Below are 19,130 nucleotides of genomic sequence, written 5' to 3' on the forward strand. Positions count from 1 at the left end.
GAAGTAATTCTTGCACAACAGTTACCTTGTATGGGTGTTTTCTTAAGTTTTATGATATGTTCCAACAGAAAGTTCTATAATGAAAATTTTAGAATAACTATACTTCAGTCTAATCTCAAATTCAAATAAAAATTTCAAAGTTAAAATATTTTAGACAGAAACTAAATTTGAGAATATTTGAATGAAATTTAACAGAAAAAAATACCTGCTTGAACAAACAACTTTAATGACTTTGACATTATCGTTGACAAGTATAATAATAAAGGTATATTGTTCTGGAGTAAACGACATAATGCTTTCTGAAATGAAAATATTATTAACTTCCAAATTTTGTTTTTGTTATAACCATAAACTTTATAAACTACTGCACTCACCAAACTGTCATTTTGCCTATATAAACGGCAATCGCACAGACGTGTGCGAGAGAGATAGAGCTAGTGCGGGCTTATGCTTCGTTCACAGAACTTCGACTGTAGCGCGCTACATTTAATTCAACCAATCAGCTAGCTCGATTCCTTACCCCTTTTTTCTGTTGGTCCGTATTCCCGTTTGAAATTAAAATGATTTTTACATTTATGTGTGGTAACTACACTGAAATAATATAAATGTGAAAGGTTTATTTGTTTTACCGGTATTTGCCTGCACTAGCTTCATCTGTCTTGCACACATCAGCGCGATTGACCTCTCTTTCTAGGGCCAGTCCATAGTTTTCTAGTCTATGGTTATAACTTATCAATAATTCGACGAAATGCCAAAAGTTTATCCGTGAAAACAACTAATTGATTTGGAATATGTACAATTTAATATTGAAGCATAAGAAACAATAACGCGGTGGCAGCAGATTTAATGATCGCAAATGGAAACAAACACCGACGACGGACGCCACTGAAAAATGCACAAAAGTCAGTTTAGCTTCGTATGTCATAATGATTCGTTTACAATAAACAGTAAGAAATCATTGCGTCTATACTTGAGAAAATAAGATAGGTGATTGGTTGAATGAAGTGTCGTGAAAAATTGCACCAATCATGACCCGGTAAAACGAAATGTTGCGTTTTAACGTAGTCTTCCTTGTTCCCTGTCTGTCTTTACATCCTAGCAGTTAATCTTTTTTGTTTATTAAGGACATAGTCACAAAAGATGTGATTTTCTCAAAAGTTATTTCATAATCGTAGATATGCCTCATTAATATCCATCGGGACAATAACGTCGATAAGAAATTAATCCAAAATTCCGCGAACCGCTCGGTCCACGCATCTCATCCGCGGTGTATCAGATCTCCTGGCCGATATCACCCACAATCAACCACCAGCGGCACGGAATGCTGTCCCACAAGCGAAAATATATAAAAGGTAATTATAATCGGACATAAAATAGGGACTGCGAGCGGCTCACGCTGAACCGCCAATCAGTTATGGTATGGTGCTGGTGCTAGTTCGCGGTCTGGCTGATGAAGACGTCTCCGGCGTTGGCAGCTCAAGGTCGCCCGCTCCGTGGCTCCTCCCCGCGATGCCGGCCGCCACGAAAATAATAGGTTTCGTTCCGTTCGGATCGGATCACCGGCCGGACCCTCTCTAATGAGGCCCAAATGGACCCGCCGACTCCCGTGTTACATTAACGAGGGTCTGGCGTAGATCGCGGCGTTCAATTCGAATGTTTGGGTGCCTTTTACCAGTTCCGAAACGGGTCACCAGCTGTGCTGTCCTGTGAAAAAGTCTGGAATCGTGTGAAGTTATCGGCCGAACAGAGTTGTGTATCTACAATTTTTAATCTAAAGCCAGTTTGGTACCAGAACACACCATTTTCGAAAAATTGCCCCCATGCCCCATTTGAAATTGAATATTCTTTCTAGGTATTTTGAAATTCCAATTCCAAATTTCCATTTTGAAATTGAATATCCTTTCTTTTTCAACATAAAGTATATAATAATTCTTCTATACAGGGTGTGGCGTGTATAATCTATAAAAATTAAACTACAGCCTCCTAACGATATTTGTAATAAAATAGTCTTATACGAGAAGGTTCTATTTTTGCGTTTTTTTTTTCGTAAATTAAAATTCAATTATGGATGTAGACCAGCCACGTAAACAAATCGTCGTTGAAAGATAGAAAGATACTTCTCAACAAAAACGCATTCGTTGATCATAATCCGGGGGTAAAATCTGTTGAACTGATTGCAAATGATAGGGGTGAAGTAGCTGGCGCCTTAAGATGCGATGTACGGTACGAGATGATGTTCCTACTTGCTGTGCGAGTCGTCGAGTACTAATTGTGGGGTCTTCGTCAAGATTTTCCAACAATGCAGGTTCACTTGCTGACCACGTCATTTTCCTCGAGGAATAACACTTCCCGTATCTCGCAGCCGCTGAATGCACTGTAGGATTATAATTGCACATGGGGGTGACATTGTGGCTATCGTTCCCGGTACAACCTAGTCGCCGCGAGCACATTTTCTCCGGTTGCACCATACACTACGACACGTTCGGAAATATTAAATGCATTGTTTTCTCGGTTCATTGTAAAACTAGTTTGTGCACAAACTAAAAAATTAAGCAAAGTAAGAAATAAGAATATCGTTTTAATGTAATCGGCACGCTATTCTTCATTTTTACTTCTTTATAAAAATTACACTGTCACTATCGCGGAATTACAAAATAAAAACTTTTGTCTGGAATCTTTAATTTTTTAACACTAATGGGTCGATGGACGATGCTTAATATTTAATAATTAAGTGAATAATGAATTCAATACAAATACAAAATCAGTTGACTACACAAATATTTTGGACCTAACCTTCTTTTAGTATTACTAGTATTAGATTATACCGACTTAAATTATAAGGTTGCATGTCGGGTCGCATAAAAACATTTCCAAAGTTTCTAATAAATAACACAGGGTCGGCTTTCACTTTCGTTGAATAAATGAACTTTAATTCACAGAAAAAAAACGCGAAGATAGAACTTTTTCGTATACTTAAGACTTTTCTATTACAAATATCATCAGGAAGCTGTAGTTTAATTTTTATAGATTATACACGCCACACTCTGTATAATAAAAAGTAAATAGATCTTTTAAAAGTAAGTTCTTCAGGCATATTTTTGCAATAAAAACGTATGATTTTTTTTCTGGCTTTGTTCTAAGTATTTACTTGAACACATGAGATCTAGATTATAAACTGTTTTTATCATATAAAAATAATGGCATACTGAATCTAATGTAGAATATAATGATGGTGTCACGCTTCAGAGAGCTAAAGGAATTTTATAATATTCTAATAAGTAGAAGAATGATGGCATGTGACTCAGTTATCTTGAAAATATACATGAAATAATACTCAGTGCACTTTACTTCACCTAACAAAATGTACAAACACTAAACAGTTCCAAAGAGAAATTTCAACAATCGTAACAATTTTAATTTGATAATATAATGCCAACAAATATTTATATTACTTTAGAAATAGTTGGGTCATTTTTATAGTTATAAGTTCTACATAAGCTTGTTTCTGAAGATGCTACCATAGGAAATGCAATTATTGCAATAATAAATCTGACTTACTGAAATACCACAATTATATTTGTGTAAAGATCACATCTATCAACTCTTATGTTGAGATTTAATTAACATAACGTACCTATCCTAAACTAGACTTGCAAAATTCATTTGAAAACACTGAATACATGGACCCCTCGTAGCTCGACCATAAATCTGTAAAGTGTTTACAGCGGTGGTCATGGTTACCGTCTCATAGTAGTGAAAGACGGTGTGGGAGTAGCGCATATTTGCTATACAATTTGGGCTCTGTTTAGTCTAATCGTAACCAAATGATAGGTATTAACTTTTTTTTTATTAAATGTAATTTGTGCTGCCAATGTTCTATCTTGTTATAGCGATCATCATAAAACCAGCTTGTTGCAAGTCGAAATTAGTCGGTTTTCATCGTTATCGCCATCCGATCGGCCTTCATGATGCAGTTTGTAGTTCGGTAGAACAACTTGCCTGCAATATCAAACCGTCTAATTACCGTTAAGTTTTCTCGGTTATAAGTCGTTCGTGTACAAGAAACTATGTATGAAAACTAGTTAACGTCTTCCACAGATCCTTGTCTTAGCGGATGTAATAATAACTGATATTTTTTCCTTGTTTAAACGCATAGGTAGGACATAAAATATTCACTCGTTTTATTGCAAAGAAAATACTTACGTCGTGGAGCTGCAGTAATTTTAAAATGCTAAGGGAATACCTTACTCCAAAGGAACATATAAATTTAGTTACAGGAAACCAAAGTGTAAGTAAATAAAGTAAGTGTAAAGCAATTACAAATATCTAACTTATAAAAAACAGTTTTTGACGCAAATATTTTAAATATATTATCAATTATATACTTCTTTCTTTCAACAAGAAATGAAGGTTAGTCCTGGCCTAGGGGTTCTGATATCGAGTCCGCCCCCACAAACCCAAGCCCGAGAACAACAAGGCTAGTTCTGATGAATCTGAAGATCCAGTAAAAATTATGTTGCTCCCAACGTAACTCTCAAACCGTCCAGACATTTTGATACGTGCAGACCGACACCAATAAGTTTAAGTCTGAGGTAGCTTAGTCTCGCGCAGCTCTCCCGAGCCAGAAACGCAAACTTATTTGTATCGGGTTATACGTACCTTAAAGGTTTACTTTGAAGGCAGCAAAATGAATGTGCATTTAAAATAATTGAGTATAGCTCGGGTATGTGGCGACCACCCCAGCATTATTTGCACAACGTAATTATCGTAATCATTACGGCAAATGATTTACAGTGCTCAACTTGTTTTCGGACATGCAATTTCCTACTTACTTGCTTTCGGTGAAGCCAACCGTGCGTTTACAGGAAAATAAATAAACCATAATTTAGAATTACTGCCAAGCACTTACAAATAGATTTTTGTAATCAATTTGTTTCCCACGGTAAAAAGGAATATGTATTTCTCACTAAATTTGCACTTCACGCGGAAGATAACTGGGTCATTCCTAATTTTTTCAAAACATTTTCCTAAAATATTTATATCGTAATTTTTTAATTTGTGGAATTTTTTTTGATGGACTCAAGCAGCTCCTATTCTTGTCAATACCTATGTGGTTGTTTATTCTCCGGAAAAAATAAATAAATGGGACATCTCCATTGGACCATAATATAAAGTAGATTTATTCGGTAGTACGGGCCAATCAATAATCACGGTTCATCTAATGCTTACCCATTGAAAGTTTGATGCGATTGTTAATTTAAATAAACTTTTTCGATCGCCATTGTTAGTTTTTATGGACGGAAAATCGATGATCATTAATCATTACAGGTGAAAAAAGAAATACGTATGAATACCACTTCAGTTGTTTTACTCTGACAAGTTTGAGCACCACTTGAAATCATACCATATCATTGCAACAAGTTTAAGCATTTTTTCGTGCATAAAGGCTACTAATCATATTGTTTTTAACAAGCAAAAACTAAATATTTTAACTTTGTTTTTCACTCGATTTGAAGAATATTAATTCAAGAAAATATATTCCAACTTCCAACTGTCTGGTATAAAGGAAATTTTAGGTCGGTTTGGGATTTATTGATGATCATCATCAATATGTTTATACAACGATCCCGTTGCTTTAGTGTCGTTACTCACATGAAAATGTGTATACACAGATCGTAAGTGGCTCCATCTATCGTGCAACTTCCCACCTACGTCATTCTGTGACCTGCTACAATTTTCTTTCAAGAAAACATAAATTTGATTATAATATGCTACATTTGTCTTGAATAATTCCTACATTAATACTAAATTTTAAATATACATATATATTTTAAGGAACTGGTAGTTTTGAAACAAATATCCAGTTTGTGATGAACTGTAAGAAATATTGTAGCTGATGTCCGAGATAATAGATTTCAAAACTATAAAAGATGAATTAAATTATATATATTTACAAATAATATAAATTCTAAAAATAATTATAGATTACAGATATTTCACATAGTCTGACAAAAGTATTTCAGTGCACGTGCCCCAATATCAAATTTGTCTAAATGTCCGGAAATCCTAAATATATTACATAATTTCCTGCAATATTTACACCCCTTAAAGTGAAATTTAACCTGAGGAGTAATTTACGAGACATTTAACGTTCCACAGGTACTGTCCTCAATCCCTACAATCCATTATCCTCATTTGAAGGGCGTCAATTTATTGTAATATATAGACTCAACATCTGAAAACAAAAGCCATCGTTCCACATCATTAGCATTTGTTTACCCACACGCTCGATCATTAACAACTTCGAGGCCACAAAAGATAATCCGGTCTGCCCACTGCTATAAAAATAACACCATATTAATGCCCACAGAATCCTTTGTATAGCGTCGCTTGAAGGACCCCAACTTTTTCCCATATATACAATAAATATACAATAATAAATATACAATGTCTAATGGCATAATACGTATACAATGTCTAATGTCCAATACAATCTCTAATATCTAATACATACACAATGTCTAATACATATACAATGTCTAGTTTACAAAAATGTGTTCATAATATTGTACTTTGTGTCAAATAAAATTTCTTAACATGTTAGCTTCTGTAATAGAAGTAGAGGGTGTAAGCAGAATACATATACAATGTCTAAAGTCTAATACATATACCTACAATGTCTAATGTCTAACATATAAGTACAAAGTTTAATGTCTACATATACAATGTCTAGTTTACAAAAATGTATTCATATTGTCCTTTGTTTCAAATAAAATTTCGTAGCAATTTCGAACAATCGAGTAGCCACAAAACAAATAGTTTTTACCTCTATTTATAGCATCAGTAATGACATAAAAATTTTTAGAATATTTTTCGCCCACTCACGCATTTAAATACAATCACAGTAACATAATTTTTCAGTGTCCCTCGTCGACGGCGATTTTGTAGATATATGTGTATACCAGAGCTTCATAAGCCTGTACGATTTTATCAGCGACGCCCCTACTGTCAAATTACCAAACGTGCCCAGTGAATAAATAATAAAGAGCAAATAAAATCAGTTAGATCATCGTGAGCTGATTCCGTGGTAAAAAATTCCTTTGATAAAAGTATCTGAATTTAACGTTACGTTCGGGCCGGGCCGAGATTTATCAGAGTTTATCTTCAATCTAGAATCTCCCTAGTTATGCCCACACACCGAAATAACATGCACATAAAATTGATTTCATATCTGAATGACAAGTGAGTTTATTGCACATACATCATCGTTGTTTATCAAACACGATTCTTAAATTCTCTTGAACTTGAATTCTTTTCAGAATAATGCAAGTAATGTATCAGAAATCATTGTGAAAATTGTGTCGAACAATCACAATGTAAACACTAAATTTTTGCCCAATTTATGCCCACGTGCAAATAACCACACTGCACTTGACCTACTTACTGCATTGTAAAGAGTTGAACAGTTGATTAAGTAGGGCGATGCAGGCTCGGCCTAAGTTCCGCGTAATAATAATTCTTGATACTCTGAAATTGACAGTCTCGCGTATCTTATTTGAAAAATCTATTCATGTACTGAGTGAATGTGTCAAAAATTAACTATTAAAATATTAAAAGTCGACTTTCTAAAATACATCTAAAAAATCAATATCATCCTAAACGCGATTCGAGATTATGAAACTAACACGTACCTATACACCATTGATCACAATTATTTTAAAGCGTTATTCGACAATAAATGCAGGTTGTTGTATTGTTTATAAATGCCACATTGTCTTTACACAACTCAACACTGAATAGTGTTCATTTGGAAGATTATTCCATCTCCAAGACGTCTTATCCGACAGTTGTTTAGTTCAGGAGATTACTTAAAATAAATCCATCTGATGATCGTCAATACTGATAATAATCAGACTGTATATTATTTTAGTTTATGTTTTTAGTAATAAAATATATTTATCTGCTCCCACTATAGTAAATAGATTATTAACACATTGTTTTTAAGGGAGTAGGTAAGTGGATTTTACCGTAGAAGTGGAAGTTGCTATGGACAACGGGAGGTAACTGAGGTAACTTACCTCCCTAGGGAAAAAAGCGATTTCGAGTTATAAATGCATATTTTATGAACAAATAAATAGAAATATTAGTTATTACATTTATAGTCCTGTAGCCAGGGGGGTCCCAATTGCCTCCTTCATTTAGATGGAGTTACCTAAGTGTATTTTATGTATTTTGAGCTGCAGAACACGAATTTTTTGGGTAGAAGTTTGCCCGGATGTCGACAGGTTTTTTATTAACAAAAAACTTGCAAAATACTGAGAAAAATACAATTTTTGATTGAATAGGTATTTTGTAATTCTGCTGACGGCGTTTGAAAGTTCACGTTAAATACTACAAATTATGAGTAATTGCAGTGTGAAAATTTGTTTTTTCCACTGTTATTTGAAGCTATAAACAATGATTGAACGTTCAGAAGGGTGCGCCGCCATGTAGGTATGTAAGAGAGCGGTTGCCTTGCTTGCGTAACTCCATCTATATGAAGGAGGCAATTGGGACCCCCCTGGCCACAGAGGATTATTAGTAACATTTATAAAAACTGGATAATTATTCCCTCACAATTACTAATTGCCGCATTTTTCTTAAAATGATTTGACCGCTCCATTTCAATCACCGGAGGCTCAATATTATCTGACTAATCCATTAAAATAGCATGAAGCGACGTACTACTAGAACCTGGCTGGAGTTGAAGTGTCATACTAAAGAATCCTAGTCAGCATCATAACTTTCTGCAATTGTGGCTAATTTCCACCCACCATGTCTCAAGGTTGCTAATACATCTACTCCTGTATTAGCCAATAATGTTGTCGATGTTCTTCGTAATGAATGGCCTGTATATGTTTCAAGATGTTCTAGTTTGAAAAACTGTGCAATCTTATTAGGAATCATCAAAAGGGTATTCTTGCCGACTGGTTGTTTGTAATATTTGCCTGCGCATCACAAAAAGCAAATATTTGCTAATGAAGGTAGTGACAGTCTTTTCATTACATTTTCTACTCGCTATCCATTCAAAGTTTACAGAATAAATATTCTGTAAACTTTGGTCCATTCATTAAATTTGGTACCTACCGTAGTTAGAAATATCCGGTACAATGTGAAGGAGATATAAAACATGAACATTTTTTATGTGGAACTGAATAAATCCTCCGTACTATTCGCTAATCCTCAAGAATGCGGGATGCCTAGCCGAGCAGTGAAGAATTCATCTCGAAGTGAAAACCTGGGAGATCCTAAGCAGTTTATCATAAGGCGGTCATTGTTTTCATCTCGGCGTAGAGCTCACGATCGTTCGGCCAAAGAAAAGACAAATTAAGTCATTATCTTTCATTGGGAAGCATGATTGATCACGGCGGTTATGATTTATGTTATATAATTACCGTATCTTTATCGAGATAAAATAAAAAATATATTATTTGATGTATTGTGTGTGGGTATAAAGGCCAGTTATATTTGGCTTCAAAGGCATCAGATAAAAAAACATTAGATATTAATCGAGATCTGGTGTGTAAAATTTATAAATAATTTTAATAGAATTTAAAATTTGAATGGTGAGATTTACGATTACATAAATTTAAAACGAGAAGACCAGTGTGGATCGACTCCACATCAGGAGATGGAAATGTCGGATATACCAAAAGCGTATCCTACTGCAGGACCACGGCGAAACATCATAGGGTGGGATCGAACGTCGACTCGTATACTTTAATTCGAATATTATAGACATATTTTTTTAATCAATTGTGCCTGTGGCAAAGCTCCCAATAGATATAGCCAAACTCCAGGTAGCTCACATCTCCTGAGGCTTTTCTGAGTACCTAAATGAGGAAAATTTCACGTTTGTGACACGCTATCTTAGCGTTGCACTTAATGATACTTTTTTACGAAAGAGAGCCTCCGCGCAACAGAAACTGATCGTTAGTTTCGCACTCGTAAAGCTTACTAGGGCGTTGCTGCAGCCTCTGCGCTACAAGGAACCATGCCTTATAAATAATAATTTATGGATCGCGTGTGTGACTTATTTAACCGTATTACCCCACCTTTGAGATCTTATTGTTGCGGGTTAATTCTCGTTATTTTAATGGCACTTAGATTGGACGTGGATTCCCGGAAAAAAAAACTTTTGGAAGTCTCCAATTACGAGTGCGTTTTTGTTCGTCTTACAATGATATTGTAATTGAAAGGCGGTTAAACACAGGCTGCCAGTTATTAACGATAATTTGGGTGGGATTAGTTATAAGCTGTTGCACTTAAATTCTAGAGATATGGGCAGGGAAGGAGAACGGCTTTTTTGGCTTTCCGCTTATGTAGAATTCTCGAAAACAAATTGTCTTGAATTGTCGTATTGTTTAGATGCGAGTGTAATCTGATTTTTTTTTACCAATATCTTTACAAATTCAGTTTTAGTGTTACTGAAGTTCTATTTTTAACTGATATTCATCAAAATGTGGTCGAAAGTAAATAATATTTCTTTGAGGAAATATCATTAAATTTTTACAGAAGGGCGCTTACAGAAATTCTTTTTGTCCTATTTTTCGACATAATTTCGATACGGGTATCTCACAAAGAAACGTTTAAAAGGGGTTGGTTTATGCGTAATTTTCGGTGAATTTATAGCAGTTTTTTGTCGAGAGTTTTAGAAAATCTAAGCAAGTCAGACACAATTATCTATTCACTGTATCATTTAATTATTCAAAAATATTTTGAAGTGAGCTGATACATTTGAGAAAATGTATTTAACAGTACACATATTTGTGTGAAAAATATAATAGTACCTAAAAACATTTTTTTCCAAATTACCAACCCATTTATATTTTACGTGAGAAATTATTTATGGCGTTATTTTGTTTGAACAGGGACCACTAAATGGCCTCTAACATTTTTTGTAAATACGAAAGGAACATCACACAGATTTAAAAATTTCCGCACACGTCAATATTGGAATAGGATATTTACAGGACTTCATAGAGTACTCGACATCATTAGAGTGCACATAAAAAGAATAAACAGCAGTATTTGTTCAGGCAAAATATCAGCGGATCGAATTGAGTATCGCATGAAAGCAAGTTAAACATCGATGGATATGTAATTTTTCCTTAAATGTGCAGTTACATGTGAGTATGTCATTAGGAAAAAATCAACAAAGGTGTCTCCAAATCATATTCTATAAAATTTCAGTCAGTATAGACATTGCATACCGTTTTGTGAACAAATATTTCATGCTAGTTTGTAAATGATTAATTTGGATATAGAGGGTGTTAAAATTAATTAAACGCTATACAGATTTGAATAAATGTTTTTTTTTCTTCGGTAGTAATTGATATAACTTTTTTGTTTCTTAATAAATTTGGATAATTTTTGTTTAAAAGCTATAATGAAAAGCTATTTGAAACTACTTCTACTAATATTGCGTTTTTAAGATTTTCGTACCTTTATAAAGGTATGATGGTCTTCACTAGACGCCACATGTTTGAATAATCAACTGTTGGATAATAAAAAATGTCCTTGATTCGCACAATTAAACTAATGCAATTCTAAGAAATAACGCGATAAAAAATTTTGCAAAATTTCCTTTTTTTAAAATTTCGTTAGGACCATTATTCATCGAAATATCGGACTTTTAATGGAAAAGGATCCTTTTGTCTTCAATCATCGATATCTCGGCGACAAATCGTCGTATAGAGAATTGAAGCGCAGTTTCGAAAACTGGAATAAATTTCCTATAACATGCCGCAAATTATCATTTTTTACGCAAATTTTAGGATCCTTTTCCGATATTTCAATGAAAAATGGTCGTATCGTAATAAAAAAAAGGAAATTGAAGCTGAATAAACAAGCTATCTGGTCCACGCAATGGCTTAGCTGAAAAAATGTTTCCAAGTCCGTGGACTCGGAAAAAAAAATTGTAAATTTTTTTTGTCACGCTGCTATTAAAATTGCACGATAACCGTAGCTGCTAAAAAATTTAAACCGTAAGATCTAAAAACTAGAATCTTAGAGCTTCAAAATGCTTTTTTTCAATTCCAATACGACCATTTTTCACCTAAATACAGTATGTCAAAAATTACGGAAAAATTTCGAAACTTCTTTTGATCCTTTAATTTTTTTATGCAATAATTTTAAATTGGTTCCCAGAATGATTTTTTTTCTAAGTTCAGTTAAATCAACCAATGTACTTTAATAATTGCATAGTATTAGAAAATTTCTTTTTTTTTTTTAGGTGTCGGTGGTGCTTCCGAACGGCAACAATCGCAGCGACGGCGTTGAGCTCTGGGCCGGCATCCTCGACGAAGAATCCGCCCTACCCTTGGACGCCAGCGAGGGTGGCCTCTTCGCCGGAAACTTTGTACCTCCCCCACCGCGACCCCTCTTCCTCGACGAGTCTGTCACCCCCGACGGACTAACCACCTGTGATCTGTGTTCGTGGGCGTGGCAGAATGGAAATGGTGCCTTCGCCTTTGACAATACCAGAGGTAGGTATACCTACACTAACAGGTGATAAAAGGGTACATTCTAACAGATTTTTACCACACAATTAACTGTCATCTTCCAGAAGATTATTGGAACAAGTTCAGTCAGATTCTAAAATGTCATATTTTCTGTTAGTGTTATCATATTTCATTCCTGAAGCAAATTTCGTAAACTATCAAAACATAGATTTATGAAGAATAGAACTGTGGTGCTATCGAATATTTTTTTATCTGTACGGCTTTCAAGCTGATACTCTGAATTGCTCGTGAAAGCTGTTAGTTGTATCACATAGCTCTTCCTACTTTTGGGTAGATAAGGACGATAATATTATTCCAAATTCTTGAATTTATCGCAGCTAGTACGTTTTTTAATTAGGAATGGCTTTTTACCGAGATAAATGACTGAATAACAACTGGTGATTATAAAATATCTAAAAGCGTTACTAAATCACAAGTAGAAAGGCAGTAAATCACCAAATTCTTGAAAAGATAAATTAACATCCGTTTGTTTTTTCTTGGTATATTTTCGAGTTGAATGGTCTTTTGACATGGTATCTCTGATGAAATTTGTATACTTTTTTACGTTTCACACATAATTTCAGTGTCACATATTGAAGGAGTTCCTTGTTTTTCAGAATTAGAGTTCTCAGTTATTCATTTTTTGTAAGATATTGCATTTGTAATATATTAATGTATTTCCTCAATTAAAGTTTATTTCGGACAAAAGCGAAGAATGGACTATCACTATAAAAAATAATGTTGAACACATTTTCCTTATAGTTCAATAGTTAAAATAAAACTGACCAATTACTTTAAGCATTTTTTTCAATACTTTGTATTTTTCCGGCCTCCCTGGTATGGCAGTTAAGAGTCGCCATTGTGTAGTTTTACATAAAAAAATTAGATCTGATTTAGATTAATCATTTTTCTGACTAAACAAATATTCTCTTATTCCTTTATCTTTATTGTGCTATTAAATACAGAAAAACTGATAGCAAACAAGTCAATCTAACTCTTTCGCTCCTATTCTTTCAATGGATTTTAGAGAAGGATCGATAATTCTGAAAAAAAAAAACATATTTAATATGTATATCCTGATAAATTGTGGAGACAATTAAATGACGAGGCAAAAAAAACCTCCACAATATCCTCTTTCTCTTTCGGTCTTACGGGTGCAACATATAACCAGATCCTAATAGAGCAGTATGTGACAGAATAAAGATACATTGTAATTACTGCTCCATTTTTTCTTTTCCGTTTTCGACGCGATAATTACTCGTTTCCTTTCTCGAACCTCCCGGCAGTCTCAGAATTATTACTCTACATGCAAATGAGGGTAATTTGTACGACCTACCTTGGTTTCTGATCCCGAAATAGAAAATTTATTTCAGTCCTTCGCTTAGATGCACGCTGTCGTCGTTCAGACTAAATTTATAAAGCAGGCAGATAATTTACTAAAAAAGAAAACTAAAAAAATAATATGTAGGTTTTATGGCTAGGTGATCAAATCGACGGCAAGTCGGCAGAAATGTAAAAGCCTTCTACGGGAGCTCTGGTTGATAAGCACCTTAATGATATCCTCTCAAACATGAGCATTTTCACCTAAAGCACCGCCGTGGTCTTCCACATTATCGGTATCGCGAATGGGTTCAATTTCTCTGACCAGTGGCGGTACATCTCCATGGGAGTATTTTATATCGCTCCAAATTTATTTTTTCCTATTAATCAATTAATTGAAAGAGGAAAACGTAATCAAATACAGTAGATACATGTACTATTTCGATAAAACGGGACGACGAAAAGGTGCTCGAGAGGATTGTTTAATACCCATCTTTATATGCCTCAATTATCTATCAACCAAGATAATATATGTCAGGAATAAAAGGAATGAACAGATTAAAACTAATAAACTATGTAGAAAAGCATATTGAATAGTTTTGTTATCAACAGTTTAACTTTCCATACGCAATAATGTTTGCAATTTTTTCAAAAATTCAGTTCTCCAATGAAATATAAATTACAAATATCATTTTTTCAACGCATTTTTTGTCAAAATGGCATTTACAAACAACTGTCTCCTGACAGTTAATTTCAATTGTTAATATTATTTGTCTTTGTGAATATATTTATTATTTCTATGAAAGAAGCAGTACTGAATTTGAATGTTGACGAGTCGCCACTGTCTTCCATAAAACATAAAACATTAATTTAATGTCCAAGGCAGGAAAAAAATCAGTCAGGTGTTTCGGAGATATGAGGGTACCGGTATGGGCGGCGTCTTTTCTTACAAAAAATATTTATCTTAACTCCAAGTTAATAAAGCATCAAAGCGATTCGAGAAGATATCTAAGACAGTAGCTATCCTCATTTTATAATATAACCTGAAGCGCGATTATATGATAATAATGTATTTAAAATATGAGTGATTTTGAGATGTTCAGATTTTTATTGTTGCTGCTCTGAGGCAAGGGGGCAAGTGATTATTATTGCAGATAATTTGTATACAGTCTCTCATTTGGCACACCCACTAAGTAAAGGAAACTCTATTGGACGAGTCAGAGAAAAGTTTCATTATGCACCGCTAGAGGGCACTTTACCTAGAACTCAAAATTTGTTTTGTTCATAGCTCTCTCTTATGTAAGAAATGTAACAATTTAAAGGGTTAAAGCATCTCAAACTTATTTTGAAAGATATTAATCGAAATTGTCCTCACCAATCCCATTAATCATAGTAATTTTCATGTGGACCTTAATCAACCAGTGCAGGTAGCTAAACACCAATTAGTTCTAACTTTATCAGGTCGAACAGGCTCAATATTGAAGCAGATGTCAGTAATAACAATTAAAAACCTTCGGTAGGATTAATTAATTCGGCTGACGAACGGTTCCTTTATTTTTGTAGTTGGAACCGCTAATAGAGCAATTTTATAAGAGAATTGAGGCATCGGCAAGGTAATTTACATGGATAGATAGACTGAGACCTGGAACAGGTTTATAGGTAGACAAAAAAGGTAATTGTGTCAGCAGAGCCAGGTATAAAGTAATAATTCGTGGAGTGTAATCGGCGGCAAAGTCCCTTTCTTGTGGATGAACGGGAGATGTTAGAATTGAACATAGAAGGTACCTTCGTGGGTTTTATAAGTTGGGAACAAACTTAGGAAATAACTTTTTTATGGCATTGCTTTTTTGATAAAAAAAAACCTCCAGTATATCATAATGAGAACAAGATAATTTTTTTTTTTTTTAAATAAAATAATTTAGTAGAAACTTGAGAATTTAAGTACAATAAAATATTAATAATGTATATACCGTGTGTACACGGATTGAGTTGACGAGAAACTCTTGTTTTCGACTTTATCGAAAAATGTCACTCTTTATAAAAAGTTCTGCTCCTCAAAAAAGTGAGACTGTCATACAAACATCTTGGATTATATATAAATTAAAAAAACACGAAAATACTCAAGAGGGAAGTACCATTATTTATTATTTTACACAACATTTTTATAAAATAAATCTGTTTATCACTTCAAATAATATCCTAATACAAATTTTAAAATCAAAATTTTAATTTTTGAGGTGGAAAATAGCTATACAGTCAGAATTGAAATTTTGATTTTAAAATTTTTATTAGGACATTATTTGAGGTTATAAACAGACTTGTTTTATAAAAATGTGTAAAATAATAAATAATGGTACTTCTCTCTTGAGTATTTTCGTGTTTTTTTAATTTATGAGCACCCTGTATATCTAAAAATACTTTACAACCTCTTATTTTGAAGGAAATTTTTTCTACTTTTTTTTCTATGAAACTATATACCTATCTTTACTCAAAAAAAAACTAGAGGCAAAAAAGTAAAAAAAAATTAGAAAATCGAATTTTTTGCTTTTTTTTTCAAATTGTTTATTAACGATTTTTTTTACATAAAATTTCCTTTTAATTTTTTTAAATAAGCTATTTCCATGAGAAATTCAATTCCCTAAATAATTTTTCTTATGAACTATAGCGAAATTTTGCTTCGTTTTCGAGCTACTATTAAAAAACTGAAAGGGGTGCATTTTCACCCCTATCTCCAATTTCCACCCTCTAATTTAAAAGCACTCCGCGGTTTTTTCATCTAAATTGACCATTTGAACGATTCATGCAATAATATATCTTGAACGTCATAGTTCCTTTTAAAATCTTCTATTCAATAGCCTTTTAGTGGGTGTGCCAAATGAGAGACTAATAGAACTTGAATTAAATAAGTTATTTAATTAGAAAAATAAAAAAACTGAACTTTGACAAGATGTAAGTTGTAAACGATTGACAATTCGAAAAAAATTTACATTACAGACTGCTTTTATTTTAATCCTTAGAGCCACCTCCTGGAGTTTTCTGATGGACTTTCAGAACACCCTGTATATTTCTTTTTTTCTTTCTCTCTCTCTCTATAAAGTTTGAAAGGAAATAACAAAATGAAACAAAAACATTAAATTCTTATTTACACAATTGTATTAATTGATGTTTGCGTTTAATTTTAATTCTTATTTTTCAGAAGTCTCAGGAGAATGGATGCTCACCTTAGTCATAGTTTCATTTGTTTCTGCACTGATAGGTGCTATAATTATGATAACAGTTATCCACTGCAAAAGGTAATCATGAAACTAATTTTTCTTAATATCATTCGTAATAATTTTTTTCTTTTTTTCCAGAATGAAAAGCTCAACGACAAGTGGTAAGCTCTATTTTTTATAAATTTCCTATAAGATGTAATGTAAAACAGTATAATAAGTTATTAAATGAATAACGTACTTTTTATTGTATTTACAAAAAAAGGGGTGTCCTAAGAACGTTTACAAATAGTAACTATACGACTAATAGCGTAATAGAATAATGCTGTCAAAATTGCTTTAACGCATACTTGTTACTTGTGATTTCTGACGAGTAATGAATCACCTTTTCAGAAGTAGAGCACGGGCGTTCCCCAAGCCAAAGGGCTCTCAACTCGAGGCCTCCGATAAATACGCCCGATGACAAAGAAATAAGCACCATCACTCCTGCCAACTTTCCCAGCATCCAGAATAGTACAAATTCCAGTAACGGAGTGTGGTCGTGGCTTTCCAGAAAGTCTACCACAACACCATCTCAACTAAACACACCCCCAACATCCCCTGCGGAGAACCACTACACTCACATGGAAGACGGTAGGAATTTGTTTTATTTTTTTTTTTCAGTAAATTATATAACTTTTATTATATTCAGTTATCAAATATAGATTTAATTTGAAAACATTAATTTTTGTGATTAGCGAGCGTTTGAACTATTTGAAGAAAAAAGTTTAATTTAAAATCCCATACGTACTTCTTTTCAAAATGTTTGAAAGATACGATCAAAATTTGGAGTGAATACAATGAAAATTGCATGAAATTTTTAAAAATGCACGTTTCAGGTTACAACAGCGTGGGAGAAGCGCTATACGCCGAACTCGATCGAGAAAGTTCCACGGGTGACAACGACAGAGACAGTAACAGCCCGGCTTATCAGAACTCGGCCTACACAGATCCAGACGCTCAAGTCTCTAGTGCCCCCAGTAGTGCCTACTACTCAGATCTGTCTGTAACCACCGTGCCAGATCGTGCTTATGAAGTGGTCGGTTTAGTCACGATGCCTTGCTGGGATCCCAACAATGGAAATAGTGATCTACGGAGGTCCGTTGCACCTAGATTAGCTGCCATTAGTGAAAACGTAAGCGTTCCGTCAGACTATGTTTGACGTCGTTTAGTAAAGTCCTTTTGGTGATCGAACATTCGTCACATATGGTGATAGTTAACAGTGGAAAAAAAAATAGAGAGAATTACAAAGAAACTTTCGTTGCTTGTTTAGAAGATGGAAGTTTTTTATAACAAAAGCGTAAAATGTAAATAATGTACAAATGTTGAAACACACATTCCATTAATACCTGAGTAATGATTTCGTGCAATGATAATATATTTAGATGTAAAAATTGTAAAATAACGTGTAAAAACACTTGTGTCGTAAAATAATGAACTTTTTTTAAAATATTAGTGAAAATTAGTTGTAAATATAATTTACGGGATGCAGTGCATTTAAAGCTTAATCCGTTTCGAAGGAAAAAAATGCACTGTTCATGTGATACGTAAATATAAGCAACAATATTATATTTTTGCATCAAATGCTGCTGTAACTTATTTTAATAAAAAACTTACCAATATGTGCCTATTTAATCAGTTGACCCTTGTATATATGTATGTATGTATGTCGGAGGGTGGTGGAATTGTTTTTCCGGTGCGGCACTTAGGCCTTATTAGGCCCCTTGTACACCCTGCTTCATTATTCGAGTAGTTTTCTTCAAACCATCCTATTTACTACAAGGGTGACTGTTCTCATTACCATTTATCCGACCCAGGTCTCCGGTAGACTGCCACAGCCACGTCCTCGAGCCTGCCTTAGGTCACCCATCCAAATTCCAGCCTGCGTCCGTGATGCTTACCTTGGCAGATCGAAATCCACCGGCCAAGACACCCGGCTAGGTGGTCCCTCAGTCGACCCTTATTCAACTTTTCATTCATTTAAAACAATCTGTGTGGTCACCATAAGTTCCCAAAT

The 19,130-nt window shown here is 34.0% G+C and overlaps 1 protein-coding gene across 1 annotated transcript in view; it reads left to right on the top strand.

Moving 5' to 3' along the window:
• Positions 1-18,735, top strand: part of LOC108908222 — a 52,790-nt gene extending 34,055 nt beyond the window's left edge. Inside the window, exons 2-6 of the mRNA XM_018712173.2 lie at positions 12,275-12,527; positions 17,059-17,155; positions 17,216-17,238; positions 17,468-17,707; positions 17,953-18,735. Of these exons, the coding sequence (XP_018567689.1) occupies positions 12,275-12,527; positions 17,059-17,155; positions 17,216-17,238; positions 17,468-17,707; positions 17,953-18,275 (936 nt within the window). The 3' untranslated portion in view covers positions 18,276-18,735. The remainder of the gene's footprint in view (positions 1-12,274; positions 12,528-17,058; positions 17,156-17,215; positions 17,239-17,467; positions 17,708-17,952) is intronic.
• The last annotated feature ends 395 nt before the right edge of the window (positions 18,736-19,130 follow it).

Source organism: Anoplophora glabripennis, unplaced genomic scaffold, assembly GCF_000390285.2.
Source record: "Anoplophora glabripennis isolate ALB-LARVAE unplaced genomic scaffold, Agla_2.0 scaffold18, whole genome shotgun sequence".
Classification (NCBI taxonomy): domain Eukaryota; kingdom Metazoa; phylum Arthropoda; class Insecta; order Coleoptera; family Cerambycidae; genus Anoplophora; species Anoplophora glabripennis.